General features: G+C 46.1%; 1 protein-coding gene across 1 annotated transcript in view; it reads left to right on the top strand.

Moving 5' to 3' along the window:
* RDX (radixin) overlaps window positions 1-11665 on the top strand; it is a 67044-nt gene extending 55379 nt beyond the window's left edge. The window contains exon 14 of the mRNA XM_004708979.2: window positions 11544-11665. Within this exon, the coding sequence (XP_004709036.1) occupies window positions 11544-11610 (67 nt within the window). The 3' untranslated portion in view covers window positions 11611-11665. The remainder of the gene's footprint in view (window positions 1-11543) is intronic.
* The last annotated feature ends 4542 nt before the right edge of the window (window positions 11666-16207 follow it).

The following is a 16207-nucleotide window of genomic DNA, read 5'->3' as shown; positions in this document are numbered from 1 at the left end:
ATTTTGTCATATCTTGCCCTGTCCGACGTCTCCCTTCATCTACTTTTTAAATCACCCTTTTTTAAAAAGAAATTTCAACTGCTTAAAACCAAAACCTAGAACAAAACCAAAAAAATTATAAACTTTCAAAGAAAAAGTATATTTTTTATGGACTTCTGTATTAGCAGATTATTTGTTGAATTTATCAAATAGTAAGGATTTTTTTTAATTTAAATAGTAATATTCTTTTTTTATAACATTATTTTTGGACGTGCATCCACATATTATACAATCAGTAGTTCAGTAATATTGGGAGTTGTACAGTCATTACCACAATCAACTGATAGAACTTTATGAGAAAAGTAGACATGTCTTTTCATAACAGACTCCTGTCAGATTTACTTAACAGGTGATATAGACCTATAAGAGTCTTAGTTCTTCCTTTTTGAGGGTCAAGAGACAAAGATCTATAAAAAAAAAAATTCTAAGACTTTAATTTTCTTTGGTCACTAATTCCTTAGTGCTTAGTTTTTGTTTGTCTGCTTTTGTCAAATGGCAAATGATGAGCACAAGTGATTGCATAAAATAGCAGAAGGCGCTTTACCAAGACACCTGACAACAGCAGCCTTTCAAGAAAGGTGATTCTGCAAGTGCCCTGGGTCTGAGGTAGATCATAGAGCTTTTAAAATACAGCAGGTACTAAGGCACGCTTACGTTTATTGTCACGAAAGTTAAGAGTGCATGCATGCTTTCATTTTAATTGAAAGTACTACCAATGTAATCTTTCTCAAGTTAAGAAAATGTTTTATTTTAGAGCTTAATGTTTAGGTTAAATATCGTTCTTGTCCTTTTGAACTTTCAGCCTGATCCTTAAATGATTTTCTTGTACCACAAATATTTTTAGAGGTACAGCCTAGCTTTGTTCCCAAAGTGCCAATGACGTTTCATGTTAATCAGAAGGAACGTCAGTCTTAAATGCTGGGCAGTCTTTCTCTTTGGCTCTTGCATGCTTCATAATAAATTCTAAACACATGTACCAGAGAGACTCAGAAGGGGCCAGGCCCTTCATCTCTCGCGGTCATAGTTCTTTCAGCTACGTGGTGCTGCCTAGTTCTAATCCCTGCCATCTACCCCTGCATAGTTCTGGGCTTGCTCATAGCTGACAATAGTCAGATTACAGGTTCTATACATAGCCCATGGCTATACACAACCTCGGAACCAAGGATCCTTTTTTCAGTTGTCCTGCTGCTTTAGTAAATGTAGTAAATTTTATCACTTGAGGACAGCCTCTCTGGCAGTCAGAGAACCTTGGGTTATACAGGGGTAGGAGTTGAGAGGCGAGGCATCTTTAAAAACTCATGAAAAAATTCCATGTCTTTTAACTTCATTTTCCACCAACTTTTTTGAAGCTCCCCGATCATGTATGCGAGGAAGCGCAATGCAGTGTTAGTTGCATGAGTGTAGAAGTCCCAGAACTAGGTTTGCATCCTGGCTCTCTCACCAACTTTGTGCCCTTGGGAAGCTATTGGGACATTTGTTATTTAAGTTTTCTCATCTGATGAGCGGAAGTAACACTACTGATTTTGTGAACTTTGAGTATAACCATGTTTATGGAATACAATAACCCAACATATTGAAAATTGTTAATAAATAGTAACCCATCATTTTGATTTTCATAATATTTTTTTAATCTGCCTGTATTGTGGGTGTTAGAATGTATATCCATGCCCATTGGATTCCATTTTTAATGCCTTGTTTGCTTTTTAAGGATTTTACTTAGGATATTCTTAGAAGGTACTGCTCGATATATGTTTATAGAATGTGTGCCTGGCCCTGTGTTAAGTACCTAGAGATTTTACTATAAAAATGACCCGGCCAGTCCTGAACAGCAAGCAGTTGATAGTTTATTCCATACTAAAAACAAAACGGCTTCGTGCTGTGGCGTCGGCCCTCGCTCTCTGCAGCCCAGAGAACAGATGGACCTGCCCTTGGGGTTTTCTCAGACTTGAGAAGCTTTATACAGGAGCAGACGCCTGGTCTTTTCCCCACAGTGCAACTGGTGGTTTTGAACTGCTGATGGTGTGGTTAGCAGCCCAAAGTGTAACCTACTACACCAGTAGGGCTTCAGTTTACTCCCATGGACAAACAATGTATGTATTTGTGTATCATGAATGAGATGCCCTCTTCGACCTCCTTAACGTCGAAGTGTCCCAATGCTCAGCCCTTCTCTCCGTCTATACGTCCTCTCTCAGTGATCTTGTCCAATGCCCCTGCTTAATGTCCTTTGTGCTGGAAACTTGAATCCCCTTAAAAAATCCATACCCAATTGTTGGCATGAGATTTCTGCTTTGACATCTAATAAGCACCTCAAACATATGTCAACCTTGCTCCTGACTCCAGCTTCCGCTTCTCAGGTAGTAGATGGCTTCGCCATTTTTCCAGTTGAGCAGGGCAAAACCTTGACCATATTCTTAATTTTTCTTTCTCTCTCCACATTCAAACCAATCGCAAAAGTGTTGGCCCAACAACACTTCGAATATAAGTTGTATCCAGAATATGACTTCTTAATACCCTTACTGGCTGTCATCCTGGCCTATCTACCGTTTTTCCTAGGATTCTTGCAAGAGCCTCCCAATCCTTTCTTGCTATTCTACAATCGGGAGTGATACTTTAAAAAGGTAAGTCAGACCATGCCATTTCTTAAAATCCAGTACTTTCCCACCCACAGCCCACCAGCATCTGGTTCCTCTGAAGGTGTGTGACCTTCCCCTTCTCTCACCAGAGAGCGGTCACTGGTTCCCAGGCTGTTCTTTCAGGCGACCTTTTCTGCTGTTGGTGCAGTCTGGGATGCTTCCCCCATTCTCATGCTCCCCTCCTTGGTCAGCTCCAGGATGGTGCTGACGTGTCACCTCAGGGAGGCCTTCCCTTAACCACTCCACTCTACGCGACATCTTTCTGTTTCTCTCTTTTTTGCTGCAGCTTTTAACCACCATCTAAACATATATATTCCACTTGTTCCATCGTTTGCTCCGCTAGAATGTACGCTCCTCAAGGGCAGGAATTTCCATTTTGTGTAAACTGTGCTCGGTGCCTCGGACAGTGCCTGGCACACCATAGGTGCTGAGTATCCTTTGTTAGAGGAGTGGGGTGGATCCTGGGAGCCCTGAAGGAAGACATTTAATCTTACCCTGGAAGGCTTCCTAGAGGAGCCGCTCCTCCAGGAAAGCGTTAAGGGTGGACAAAGATAGGAAATCTCTCCAAGTAAAGGAATTGCATGAGCCATTGTATCAAGGCACAAAAAGACATGGAACTGCCAGTATTTGTATTTCCTATACAAAAAGAAACTGTATTTGTCGTTTATTTGGGGGAAAAAGTCAAGTTCTGAGGTTCAGAAGGCAGTGCCATGAAATACATATAATGTTTATTATATCAACAAAGAACAGAAGAATCCTTTTTGAAAGCACTATCCTCATACCAGTTTCAGTTGACACTTTGAGAACTGAACCCCAACCCCCAGCTCTGCTCAAGTCCATGAGGTTGTGCCTGCTGTTGGTGCCAAAGAGCCGGTGCGAACTTAGCACCTGTGAGTAACCGAATCCCTGCCCGGGCCTCGGCCGTCTGCACAGTCCAGGCATTCCTGTGGTTGAGCATCTGGGTCAGACCTTCTGGTTATAGATCTCTTTACACTGGTCCTCCATAATACAGAGAACAATATACCAAGTATGTTGTCCTGCAGGGCTTAGTCACTCCTGATCCGTGGCCACAGTATGTGAGAGGAAGTGTTGTTAGCCTAGCTTCTGAGGACTGTTTCAGCTGTTCTGGCAGTCCATGTCATACTCAATATTTGCCAACACCGTAATTAAAAGACATTAACTCTTCAGTCTTACTGATTCATTGTCCAGCTTTCTCATGCATATTAGCCAATTGAAAATACAATTTAACACTCCAAAGAAGTCCATTGAAACACATTTGTGCAGTGCAATATTTGCTTGACATCCTAACTGCTGCTTCCATGGGCATTGATTGTGGATCCAAGTCAAATGAAATCTGTGACAGCTGTAGTCTTTTCTCCATTTACAGTAATCCTGCTTATTGGTCTAGTTGTGAGAGTTTGTGTTTTCCTTCTGTTGAGGTGCAAGCCACAGGGAAGGCTGCGGTCTTTGATCTTCACCAGTGAGCTCCGTGAGTAAGTTGAGGATCCGTAGGTTGAGGTGTAATTTGTGGTGAAGACTAAGTCTGACCTTCATCACTCCGCACTTCAAGTCCTCTTCACTGTGAGCAGGCGAGACTGTGCCATCCACATTCCACAGATTGCTCACGGCTCTTCCTCCAGTCCTGGCACTGGGTTCTAATGTAGTCCAGTCCAGTTTATAAGATTATTTGCTAAGCATTCAAGTACATGTGCTTGAAACAGATCACGGAAAAATGGAGTTAAAAGATAATGGATGTTTTTCCTCGACCTTTTTGAAGCTCCATCATATGGTAGAAGGATCTGGTCTCCTTTTGTCTTGTGTGAATGACTGCCTCTTAGTCCACATACAGGTTCTACATGAGCACAATGGAAGTGTTCTGGAATTCTCTTTGCTCCCAATGTTATCCACAATGTGTTATGGCTTGGGCAATTGAATGCCTTTGTGTAGTCAATAAGTGCAGGCAAACATCTTTCTGGTATTCTCTGGGTTCAGCCAAGATCCCCTGGACATCAGCAAGGATCTCTCCTCCCTCTTCTGAATCTGGCTTCAATTTCTAGCTATTCCCTGTGGATGTACAATTGGAGCTACTTTTGAATCATACTTTAACAAAATTTTACTGTGTTAATGATACTGCTCAGTGCTTTTCCTATCCTGTCAGGTCACCATTCTTTGGGAAGGCGAGATTTCACATGGGAAGATTCTGCCTACCTAGTCAAGTGAAAATGTCTTCCTCCAGCTGATCGGGACAGTCCATATGGCAGGTCAACAATTTAATCCATCCATTCATTAAGCATTAAATGCCCGAGTGAAACACCAAGGATTCAGATAGTTTAAACCATCGCCCCTAGTCTGGAGGGAAACACGGAGATAAGGCAGCTGATACACACAGCTTGGAGCACCCAAGCTCCAACCAACCTCTAAGGCTATAGAGGTTTTTGCTGCCGTAAGCAGCTTCCTGAGTAACAAGTACCATTGCCCCCTGGCTTCTCTCAGTTGTCCAGTGCTGGTCGGCACTGGGGCTCCAGTCCCATTCACAATGTAGGAGTGATTTCCTATGGCATCAGCTCCGGGACTGAGACTAACGTCGTCAAAGACAGGATGGTGCTGCAACCAGTAGTACAGTCCTGGGCTGAGGGCTTGAAACGTCAACGAGTAACTTGGACTACTTCCAGACACCTCAGGAGGGTATGTTCTGAAACTGCTAGGGAACTTCTGATGGGAGGAGTATTTCTATCTCTTCATCCTAATATTTTAGTGCCTATAATCTGCCAGGTAATACAATAAAGTAATGGACAAGACTAAGTTCATGCCCTCTGGCCATGCTTGCTGTAGGGAAGATATAAAACACAAGTTAGCAGACTTGACAAAAAGTTACACTTGTAGTATCAGGTTGAATTGTGTGAAATCCAACCACCTTTGACCTATAAAACCAGCAGTTTCTTATCAACTTAATACCACAAAAGAAACAAGGGACAAGTTGGGGAAAGCATACTATGATGACTAAGGATAAAAAACAAACCAAACTTGGCCAAGTTGATGTCAATCCTTAGAGATCCTGTGGGGCAAGGGAAAGCTGCTCCCACGAGTTCCCGAGTGTGTAAGTTTACGGGAGCAGAAAGCCCCAGCCTCCTCTCTTGGAGGGAAAAACAACCCTGGTAAGAAGGCCAGCTTCCTGTATGCCCTCTCCTTTTGATTTAGGTGATGCCAAGCTCACAGCTCCCCCTACGGGCAGAGTAGCACTGCTCCTGAGTTTCCAAGACTGACTGTTGACAGAAGAAAGCCTTCTGCGGTCAGCAGCCTAACATGTGATTCCTACTTCACCAGGGTTCCTTAAATGAAGATAGTAACTGCAAATACCAAAGAGGCCAAATGCGTGCACTGGCTTGGAAGGGACTGGGCAACCAGCAGCTCCAGGGCACCTGCGTCACAGCAGCAGCCGGTCCTGTGCTGCCACCTCCTCCAAAAAGCCAGAATGTGCTCTAAAAAACTGTCACCAAAGAATGCTGCAGGGAAGAAAAATTTTTTCACACGAAATCTCCCAAATTTTGTAGGTCAGCTATTTTTTTTTAAACATTTTATTAGGGCCTCATACAACTGTTATCGCGATCCATACACACATCAATTGTGTAAGACGCATTTGTACATCATTCTCAAAACATTTTCTTTCCACTTAAACCCCCGACATTAGGTCCTCATTTTCCCCCTCGCTCCCCACTCCCCCAAGCTATCTTTAATTAAAAATGCTCTGCAGCTAAACAAAATATGCATGTATCTACTGGCCAGAAATGACTCACTTGCATACCAATTGTACAATCTTTGGCTTAAAATATTCAACACAGAGGAGACTTCGTATGCAAAGGCCTTGTGGCAAAGGGCTTGCCTTATTCCCAGAATGAAAAGGAGGCATATGTCCAGGACTCGGAATCCAGAGGCGAGGGGTATGTTTGATGGAGTCGGAATCGGAGCCACGGGAAGACGTTTGAAGAGTCCTGCTCAAATGTGCACTGAGCTGTTAGGTCCTGGCGGACAAAATCCAGGCTGCCAGGACAGTTCAGACAAGACAAACTCAGCAGCGGGAGACTGAGGAACAGGAGGCGGGTGCGGGTGCCCGCGCGTTGGTTCGGACTCATAGTGACCCTGCGTGACTGCAGGACATAGCCTTTTGAGTATCCACCACTGTGTAGGTCTACGGGAGTAAGACGTTGGTAGGACAGTGGTCTTTGGAGGATTTTCTCGTCGGCATACCTCAAAATCAACACATCCGTGAATTTGTTGGGAGTCTGCTGTGACTCCTAGCTCCTAGCTCAAAGCTCACATCCTGTGTGCAATCGAAGTAAATACTGCCAGGTTCTGTGCGATCCTCCTCATTGTTCCCGTTAGGGTGGCCATCGTGGCCGTTCATCTTGTTGAGGCCCGCCCTTTTCGCTGCTCTGCCCACCTCCCCTACATTTCACCACAAATTTAGAGGCCAAAAAAGAATGTTTCACATGTTACATAGAAATTGAGTACAGAGTGGCCATGATCTGGTGATCAAGCCCCATCAAATGGAAAACCAGGCTAATTCCACATGTCTGTGTGTGAGCCTGTAACTACCACCAGCCGTCATTCTGTTTGTTATGCCCTGGGGCAGGTCTTGCTGTGATGCTGGAAGCCATGTCACCCGTCTTAGCCATGTGACCAGCAGGACCATCCATGGTGGAGAGGTTTCAACACACCTGGCAGGCTAAAACAGATGAGGAAGAAGGTTCTTACCAATCTACTTTCAAAAATTACCCAAGGAAAACTTGAAGGACCACAACAGAATATTTGCCTGACGGGAAGCTGGAAGACAAATTGGACACTGGATAATAGCCATAACACTGGATTCACTGACCAATTGTTGTGAAGTTGGCATCCTAAGGCCACACCGTGAGCCTGAGCCAATTGAACAGCAGCGAGTGACCTACCCCCACCCTGTTGGAGTGCAGCACTCCCGTTTTCCAGAGAAGGTGAATGTAGTTTAAAGATGGAAAGTGTGAAGGATAGAATTTACTGCTATGAAGGTGAGCGTGCAGCCTTTTCTTTTTATTGATCTGAAGCCCTTGAACTCAAGAGAAGGGTCTAGAGTCTAGACTCAAGAGGTCTTAGAAATAAGATGAAAGGAAACGAGAAGGTAAAGTCAATGTGGAAGAAAACAGACTTTGGGGTGGGGGTGGGGGTCACAGAAAACGCCAAAGCCAAACTCCCTGCCATCAGGTTGATTCTGATTCATAGGGACCCTGTAGGACAGAGGAGAATTGCCCCTGTGGGCGTCTCAGACTCTATGGGAGTAGAAAGCCTCCTCTTTCCCTCAGAGCAGCTGGTGGTTTTGAACTGCAGTCTTGAGGTTAGGAGTCTAAGCAAGGTGTAACCCACTGCGCTACCAGGGCTCCTTTGGAGAGCACGGAGTAGGTGTTCAACATTTCAGAAACTCCGTGAGCAGAACTTCAGTGATGAGAACTCACCTGGCCAAAAGCCAAACAAAAACCATGAGGAAGTTGAGAACCAGAGATGGTTCTTTACGTGGTAAGTTTCAGCCTGTGCTGGGGACAGCGTCAAGGACGAAGGCGGCACAGCGAGCGCTCCCCGAGAAGGACGTTCCCAGAAGCCTTCAGGGCATTCTGACCATGTGTGAACCACCCAATCTTGTCTGAGCAGCACGGTGATACATTCGTCTTCGGAACTGCACATACCTGAGTGTTTCATTAAAATTCAACAGTCGCCAATAATTGTTACTTATTAGAAGATGTGGAGACAGAGCAGCATAATTCATAACATTTTCCAGATGTAGGTTATTTGATTGTATTTTTAGGGGAATAAAAAGAATCAGATTAAACATTCTTAGTGATTCTTGAGCTGTTAGGGTTTGGGCTGTGGGATTAAAATGAAACTTTCTTCTTCAGAGTAGAAAATCACTCTTAATTGCCTGTATTTTGCTTCTGGGTTAGTAGAGTCTAATTATCAAAGTAAAGGTGGGGTTTGCAAACTTGTACAAAGACCCGGGTATTAAATATTTTAGACTATGTCAGCCAAATTATCCATCAGCGCTACTCCGCGCTTGTAGCCCCGCAAAGCCATAGTCAGTAAGTGCAAGCGTATGGCTGTGTTCCAGTCAAACATTATCTATTTATGGACAGCCAAGTCTGACTTGCAAGGGAATTGCACGTGTCATCATTTGTTCTTTTGATTTTTCTTCCATCACTAAAAACGAGGAAACCATTTCTAGACCGCCAAACGTGCCGAAATGAGTGGCAAGCGGCTTCTGGTCCCCAGGCCTTAGTTCTCTGACCCCTAGATCAAAACAAAACAAAGCAAAGCAAGTACAAGTGAGATTCTTCCTCAGGCCATAGTATGGCGCTCTCAGATGTCTAGAATTCCGATGTGACCATAGAGAGAGCTTCAGTGTTGTCAGTTTCCTTAAACACTTGAAAGTCGACAAAATCATAGAAAACCTTCAAACAATCGGGTCGACGCAGCCACCATCTGTGTCTGTGTGCTTCGGCCACCTCTTCCACGCTTCCCTGAGAATCCTGCTCTCTTCAGTTGACACCACATCAAAACAGCAGTCCGGGATTCAAATTCCTTTCTAATGTTATTTGATTTTTGAGAACAACAACAACAAATCTAAAGGGGCAAGATCCGGGCTGCAGGATAAATGGGGTCAGGTTTCCCAAAGAAATTCTCATAGGACAGTGCCGCTTTGTCTTCAAAGTATCCTGATCTCCTAGCACCACCTGGTGACCAGTCTTAGAAATGTCTTGGCGTGATACCTTCTTCCTTTGAGAACGGTATCGCTCGAGATCCTCTGTTAAACCCTCATTTATTTCTCCCCTGTGCTCTGCACGCCGCTCTTGTGTTCCTCACCATCTTTTCCCTGACTGCTTCAGATTTTCCCAACATGCCATTATGCTAGACAGGGTTCTCTAGAGAAACAAAACACTTATGGTTATATATATATGTAACATAAGAAATAAATAGCTAATGTATAGAACAGTACAAATGGCTCAGTGCAACTCACTTCCGTAAGACAGCTAATAAACTGGCAGCCCTTCAAGTCCTGAGGGCCGCCGGGTAGTCCTCTGTAGAGCAATTCAGGCTATCTGGGCACAGGCAGCAAACAGCAAGGCAGGTCACCAACAGTCAGCCAGATGACAGGGTCCCACAGTGCCCAGCTCAAGTGAAGTATACTCCAGGAGCATGGTGAAGCAGGTCTTGAAGGAACCTCAAACTATGGCGACGCAGTCCACGTGTTAGGTGTCCCCCAGGTAGTATAAGTCGCAAGTTGAGGCAGAGAACCAGGTAAGGCAACCGCACACTCGTCTGATCATCAAAGCGCAAGAGACAAGAAAGGCGAGGCTTGCTGAACCATTTATCTCTGCTCTTCAATTAATCCCACGTGTTCATTGGCCAGGTTGGCACAATAAATCTACCTGTCACACCCATGAAACCCATTCTCTTTCTCTTCCTTTTCTCCTCCCCCCTTTATACCTTTGTATGGTGTCAACGGACCTCAGGCCACGGGCAAAAATGGAGAGCAAGTGTCAGCTACATTCTTTGAAATGAAATCAGTATAATACATGCCCTCTCTTCTATCCTTCAAAGTCCTTGAACAAGAACACTTCAGATTCCCTTTCAAGGATCGCTTAAACATCTTCCAATTCATCCCACCCGGTTTAAGTATTCATGAAAATGTAAAGGCGGTTAATATAAACCTCCTGTCTTCTGGGGTTCCTTTATTGCTAGCTCGGCCAAGTTTTGAGTTTTTATTACATCCTACTGCAGAGGCTGAATTTTTCCTTAGGGGTGAAACTGTATGGAAATGGAACTGCCATCAGCGCGGTTTCCATGGGAAGCAGCCCACTCCAGAGGCCCTTTTGGTGCACAGCCTGCGTGTATGCTAGAGACTGACAGTGACTACTTTTTGAATTGCTTCACCCACCAGCACAGAGCCTCTGGAGGCAGTCTCCCCTCGGACGGGCACGGGGAGGTGACGCGCGTGGATGAGCATGGCCGCTCCAGCATCTTCTGAGTCGCAATCGACTCAACGGGAGTGCCTGAGTTGGCTTTGGGTTTGGAATCACTACCTCACGGAGCCCTGGTGCCACGGTGGTTAATTGAATGCCTGCTAATGGAAAGGTCAGTAGTTTGAACCCATCGGCCACTATTTGGAGGCAAAGATGTGGCCCTCTGCTTCCTAAGATGTACGGCCCTGGAAGCACTGAGCATGACGTGAGCCAGCCGACCATGACAGAGCAGAGGAAGTGGAGTGAACAACGAGCTCTCTAACCGCTGCCAAGCCGACATTGGCACAGGAAGCTGTTTTTTATGATCTGCTTGTTTGTCCCAAGCCACGCCAGTCCTTCCAGAGGCGGCTGCAGAAGGCCGAGAAGTTGTGTGGGCACTATTATAGAGGATTTGGTTTCAAGGAGGCACCGCAGCCTGCTTTGAGTCCAACAGCTGGTGCCTGAAAGAAATTAGGAGAGAACTTCAATCAAAGGCTCCCTGGGTCTTCAGCTTATTCTGATGCGTAGCCAGCCTGGGTGTGTTTGGCTTCCAGGCCTCATTGTCCTTGTGAAATGGATTCATTACTTAAAAGGGTAGTTGAATGGTAATTTTACTTCTGCATTCTAATCATGCCATTTCACAGGTGAATTAATGTCTATATTTTTAACGTTGGAGGTTAAAGATCAGGGAGGAGACTAGTCTGACAATCTGGTCACCCAGCAGACCTCCACAGCCCAGGCAGGCGGGGCATCGCGAGCGGCGGGGCAGGCAGCCTGCGCCTCGCCTTCCACTTCCTCCTGTGCTCTTCTGCGAAATGCTTTTCTAACCTTTTGGTGTCTCTTTTGAAAGGTGGGGACCCAAACTGTACGCACTGTTCCAGATGCGCTCATGCCAAAGCAGCATAAAGCAAATGTAACCTTTAGGAAGAAGGCTCCCTTCCTCGCTAGGTAAGTACGACGGGTAGCGGGGCCAGGGCCCTGAGACCTGCCACACTTGCGGGGATGCTGCTGGGACTGCACCAAGCCCGAGGTTGTCCACCGCAGCCAGCCCACAACCCTCCATCTGGTCCAGGGGATGATGAGACAAAGGAGCTGGCAGAGCAACCTCCTCTATCAGATCATGAGTGCCAGCCCCCGTGTCAATCGTTTGTCAGCCAGCCAAGAACATGTTCCTGCAGCGGAACAATTTGGAGGTCAGTTAGAGTTCACTGCAATGAGGTTCTCCTGTTCGTTTTGGTGAGCTGATGGGACCTGCCACATCAGAATGTAGAGTGAGGATCCTAATCTTCTGGGGCAACCCCCATCTCGATACCTCCCCCCTTTTTTTAAGCCAGATAAGCTTCAAAGTGAAATGCCACGCAGGTAGGTTGAGCAGAATAATTGCAGAAGCGGCTCCTTGATCAGCATAATAGAGTGGTACACATTGGCATCGGTTTGGCAAGATTTCAAAAATCACCGAGCAATGGAACTTGCCAGGATAACATGTTTGTTTGTTTTTTAAATCATTTCATTGGGGGCTCGTACAACTCTTAGCACAATCCATCTATCCATCCATTGTGTCAAGCACATTTGTACACGTGTTGCCCTCATCATTCTCAAAACATTTGCTTTCTGCTTGAGCCCTTGATATCAGCTCCTCATTTTCCCCCTCCCCCCCATGAACCTTGATAATTTATAAATTATTATTTTGTCATATCTTACACTGTCCGACGTCTCCCGTCACCCACTTTTCTATTGTCTGTCCCCCGGGGAGGGTTTATATGTATATCCATGTGATTGGTTCTCCCTTTCTTCCCCTCACCTTCCCCTTACCCTCCTGGCATTGCTACTCTCATTATTGGTCCTGAGGGGTTCGTCTGTCCTGGATTCCTTGTATTTACAGTTCCTCTCTGTACTGTATATCCTCTGGTCTAGCCGGATTTGTAAGGTAGAACTGGGATCATGGTAGTGGAGCGGGGCGGGGCGGGGTGGGGGTGGGGGAGCATTAAAGAACTAAAGAGGAAAGTTGTGTGTTTAATTGGCTCGCAAATGCTCTTTCTCTCCTAGTTTTTTCCTCTATTTCCTTTTGCTTTCCTCTTGTCCCACTATCATGCTCAGCCTTCATTTGGGTTTCAGTAATTCCTCTTGGTTACATTGCCCTTGAGCACGCCCTACCAGGCCTCCCACACCCTCCTCGCTGGTTTTGAGTCACTCATTGTTCCCTTGCCCCTGGGTTTGTTAACACCACTTCCTTCTCCCCCCCACCCTTTCCCATGTCCTCCCCCACCCTTGTTTGCTTCTCCACATTGTTTATCCAGCCTATCTTATCTAGATAGACTTGCAGAGATAATATGCACATAAAAACAAGACAGTGCCAAACAAAGCGACACAGAAAAACAAAACAATGACAGCAACAACAACAAAACCAATGACACACAAAAGCAAAAAAAAAACAAAAACCCCAAACAAAACCAAACCAAAAAAGCCTGTAAATAGTTCAAGGTCTGTTTGTTGACCTTTAGGAGTATTTTCCGGTTGGGTGTGATGGGGTGCCATGCCCTGGCCCCAAAGTCTATTTTTGGTACTCCCTCGGGACTTCCTTGCTCTGCTCCCCGTGCTGTACTAGTGGATGTTGCACTGCCCTTAATGGATTTGTGCCTGAGCTGACCCCACCATACCAAGATAACATGTTGTTTTTAACGTCTTTAATTTCTCTGGCAGAAACGGTTTGACCTGTCCCCATGCAAAATAAATGAGCCCCTGGCTGTTGCAAACATTTCAGCCCTCCTCCACCAGCCGAAAGTTTGGTGTTGGAAAGAAGGCACGCAGCAGCCCATCTGCCTCCAGAAGGTCTTGCAAACCCTGCTGTGCACACTGGGGGCGCCGATGGTTGGAATCGACTTGATGGCAACTAATGACATTTCTAAATAAAACCAGAGCAAAGCAGTCCATTTTGTAGATCTTAAATGTACAACCGAGTTCTCCTGATTGGGGATTAAGTCTTGCCACCCCCAAAAAAACAAACTCACTTCTACCATCTAGTCCATGCTGGCTCATCACGACCCCATAGAACAGGGTGGAACTGCCCCCGTGGGCTTGGAGACCAGCTGTTCAAGGCAAAAGAATGCCCTGTCTCTCTCTCAAGCCTCCCTAAGGTCTATGAAAACCCTAACCTGAGCAATAAGGTGAAAACTTCTGAGAGAATAAGATGTGGAACAAATGTCCATCCTAACAATATTTTTAGACAACACCACCACCCCTCTCCCCCCTGTGGTGGAGAATATTTAGACTGTGTTTTCGATTGCTCTGAAATGAGTCTCTGCTTACGCAAGCCCTCTCCGACAGACACCCCCTTCCATGTTTGCAAAGCCAGTTGAAGGGCTTGTGACACGTCTGTCAGCATTTGAAAGGGGGCAACTGACAGTGAATCCATCGAAACCCTCCGTTGCAATGCGTTCTTCAGGTTCACGTGCTGTCACCCACAACCCGTTTCTGTCTGCTTCATCGTTCTGGTTTGTTTTTTTCTCGAGTTTTCTTTTTTAATCATTTTATTGGGGGCTCATACAACTCTTATCACAATCCATACATCCATCAATTGTGTAAAGCACATTTGTACATTTGTTACCCTCATCATTCTCAAAACATTTGCTCTCCACTTAAGCCCCTGACATCAGCTCCTCATTTTCCCCCTTCCTCCCCGCTCCCCCCTCCCTCATGAACCCTTGATAATTTATAAATTATTATTTTGTCATATCTTGCCCTGTCCGACATCTCTCTTCACCCACTCTTCTGTCGCCCGTCCCCAGGGAGGAGGTCCCATGTAGGTCCCTGTAATCGGTTCCCCCTTCTGCTTCATCTTTCAATCGCTTCTCCCAGTCAAGCGGCCTCTGTACATCTTGAACTCCCCAGTGCCTTGAGTTTCTGCATCGATGCCCCATTTGCTTTCCTGGGAGTCAATTTGACTTCAGGCTAGTGCTGTCCCGTGTAGGCAGGAAAAAGAACGTGTCTGTGAGAGCCGCCAGCAAAGGCAAGCCCACATGACGGGCAGAGACCTTGCCTTGCGCAGAGACGAATGTATGATGGGATGAGGGAGTTGGCAAGTGCTGTGCCCCTCAGCTTGAAACGCCACTCAGTTGGCAGCTTTGGAAGGACTGCTTGGCTCCTCCGGAGAGGATGTGAATGCTGCTGACCTAAGCAAAAGTGGGGCAGCAGGGTTGGGGGTGGGGCGTGTCTCCCATTGTTCTCGGGGATTCTTCATCAGGACCCTCGTCTGTCTTTGAGGGGTGAGGGGGGCTAGGGAGAAGTTACAGACACAAACAGTGGCTGTCGGGTTGACTCCCACGTAGAGTGAGCCCAAACGCGTCAGAGGAGGACTGCTCTCCATTCCAAACACCGTGGCTGGTGTTTCGGGAGCTGGCTCGGCCTTCTTCCGAGGCACCCTTCACTGAGTAGCTGAGTGCGGTAGGGTTTGCACAAAGCAGGGAGCCTGTGGGGTTTGGGTGGTGAAGAATCAGAGTGCTGATTCCTTTTCCCTCGGATCGAACCCCTTCCTAGGCCTCAGGTGTCAGCTTGTGACCCAATTACTCAACAACCCCAGAGGTCTCCGGCACCAGCGGGTGTGTTCACACTCAACAGGCTCCTGCCCTTTCTCTGAGGCTCCAGGTCGATTTCCCCTGACCTGAAGACCCTCTCTTCCACCCCGTGCCACGCCACTGGTCCTCAGGATGGGGAAGCGGCCTAGACCATGGAGCCGCAGTAAATAAGGCAAATCTCGTTTCCTGGCCACACAAGGTCACTCACTCAGCACACCAGTTGCCTTGTGATTCATTCACAAAGGGTTGCATGGCTGCGTCAGGATGCCGGGATCTTATATCTTATGTCCACACCATCATTCTCGGCCTGTACATAGCAAGATATTCTACATTAGATTGCCTTTGAGGCCAAAAGGAATTCTAGTGTGGCTGATGATAGTGTTGTTTGTGGACAAATCATCCCACTTTTCTTTCTTCCACATTTTAGAACTGGGTAAAGCTGTATAGAGCAGATGATCAGTTTTGCATTCAATGACTCATACACATTTTGTTTCACCTCATCCATTGTAATCCCTTCAATGTAACATCACCTACCCCACTTCCTCCCTGTTCTCCCTGCTTCCGTTTTTCAACTCGTTCCTATCCCTTCTAAACTTGGTCCTTGGGGAAGTGCTGCGATGGTGATCTCAAATGGTTGGTTATGCTAAGGTGGATGCACCCCACTTGTATTATTGGACCCTGGAGAGACAATTGTTGGTTGAAAAACAAGCCATGTGGGTGAGACCCGAACAGGGATCAAGGACCCTGGTCTCAGCGGTTCTACCAGCTTCTCCAACCAGTAACCAGCTCTTTTATATGATTGTGAGTTTTGTTCCATATGCCTTCTCCCACTCTGTCCACTGTGATCCCTTTCAGAGCAGTCGGCAGTGGTAGCCGGGCACCATCTCGTTCTGGTCTCAGGGTCCTGGGGGTTGATGGTCACACGTAGACTCACTTTTTTTTT

Source organism: Echinops telfairi, unplaced genomic scaffold, assembly GCF_000313985.2.
Source record: "Echinops telfairi isolate 266 unplaced genomic scaffold, ASM31398v2 ScPeMD7_7421;HRSCAF=8459, whole genome shotgun sequence".
Lineage (NCBI taxonomy): Eukaryota > Metazoa > Chordata > Mammalia > Afrosoricida > Tenrecidae > Echinops > Echinops telfairi.
Note: the sequence above shows the minus strand (reverse complement) of the source record. Positions and strands in the feature narration are given on the sequence as shown.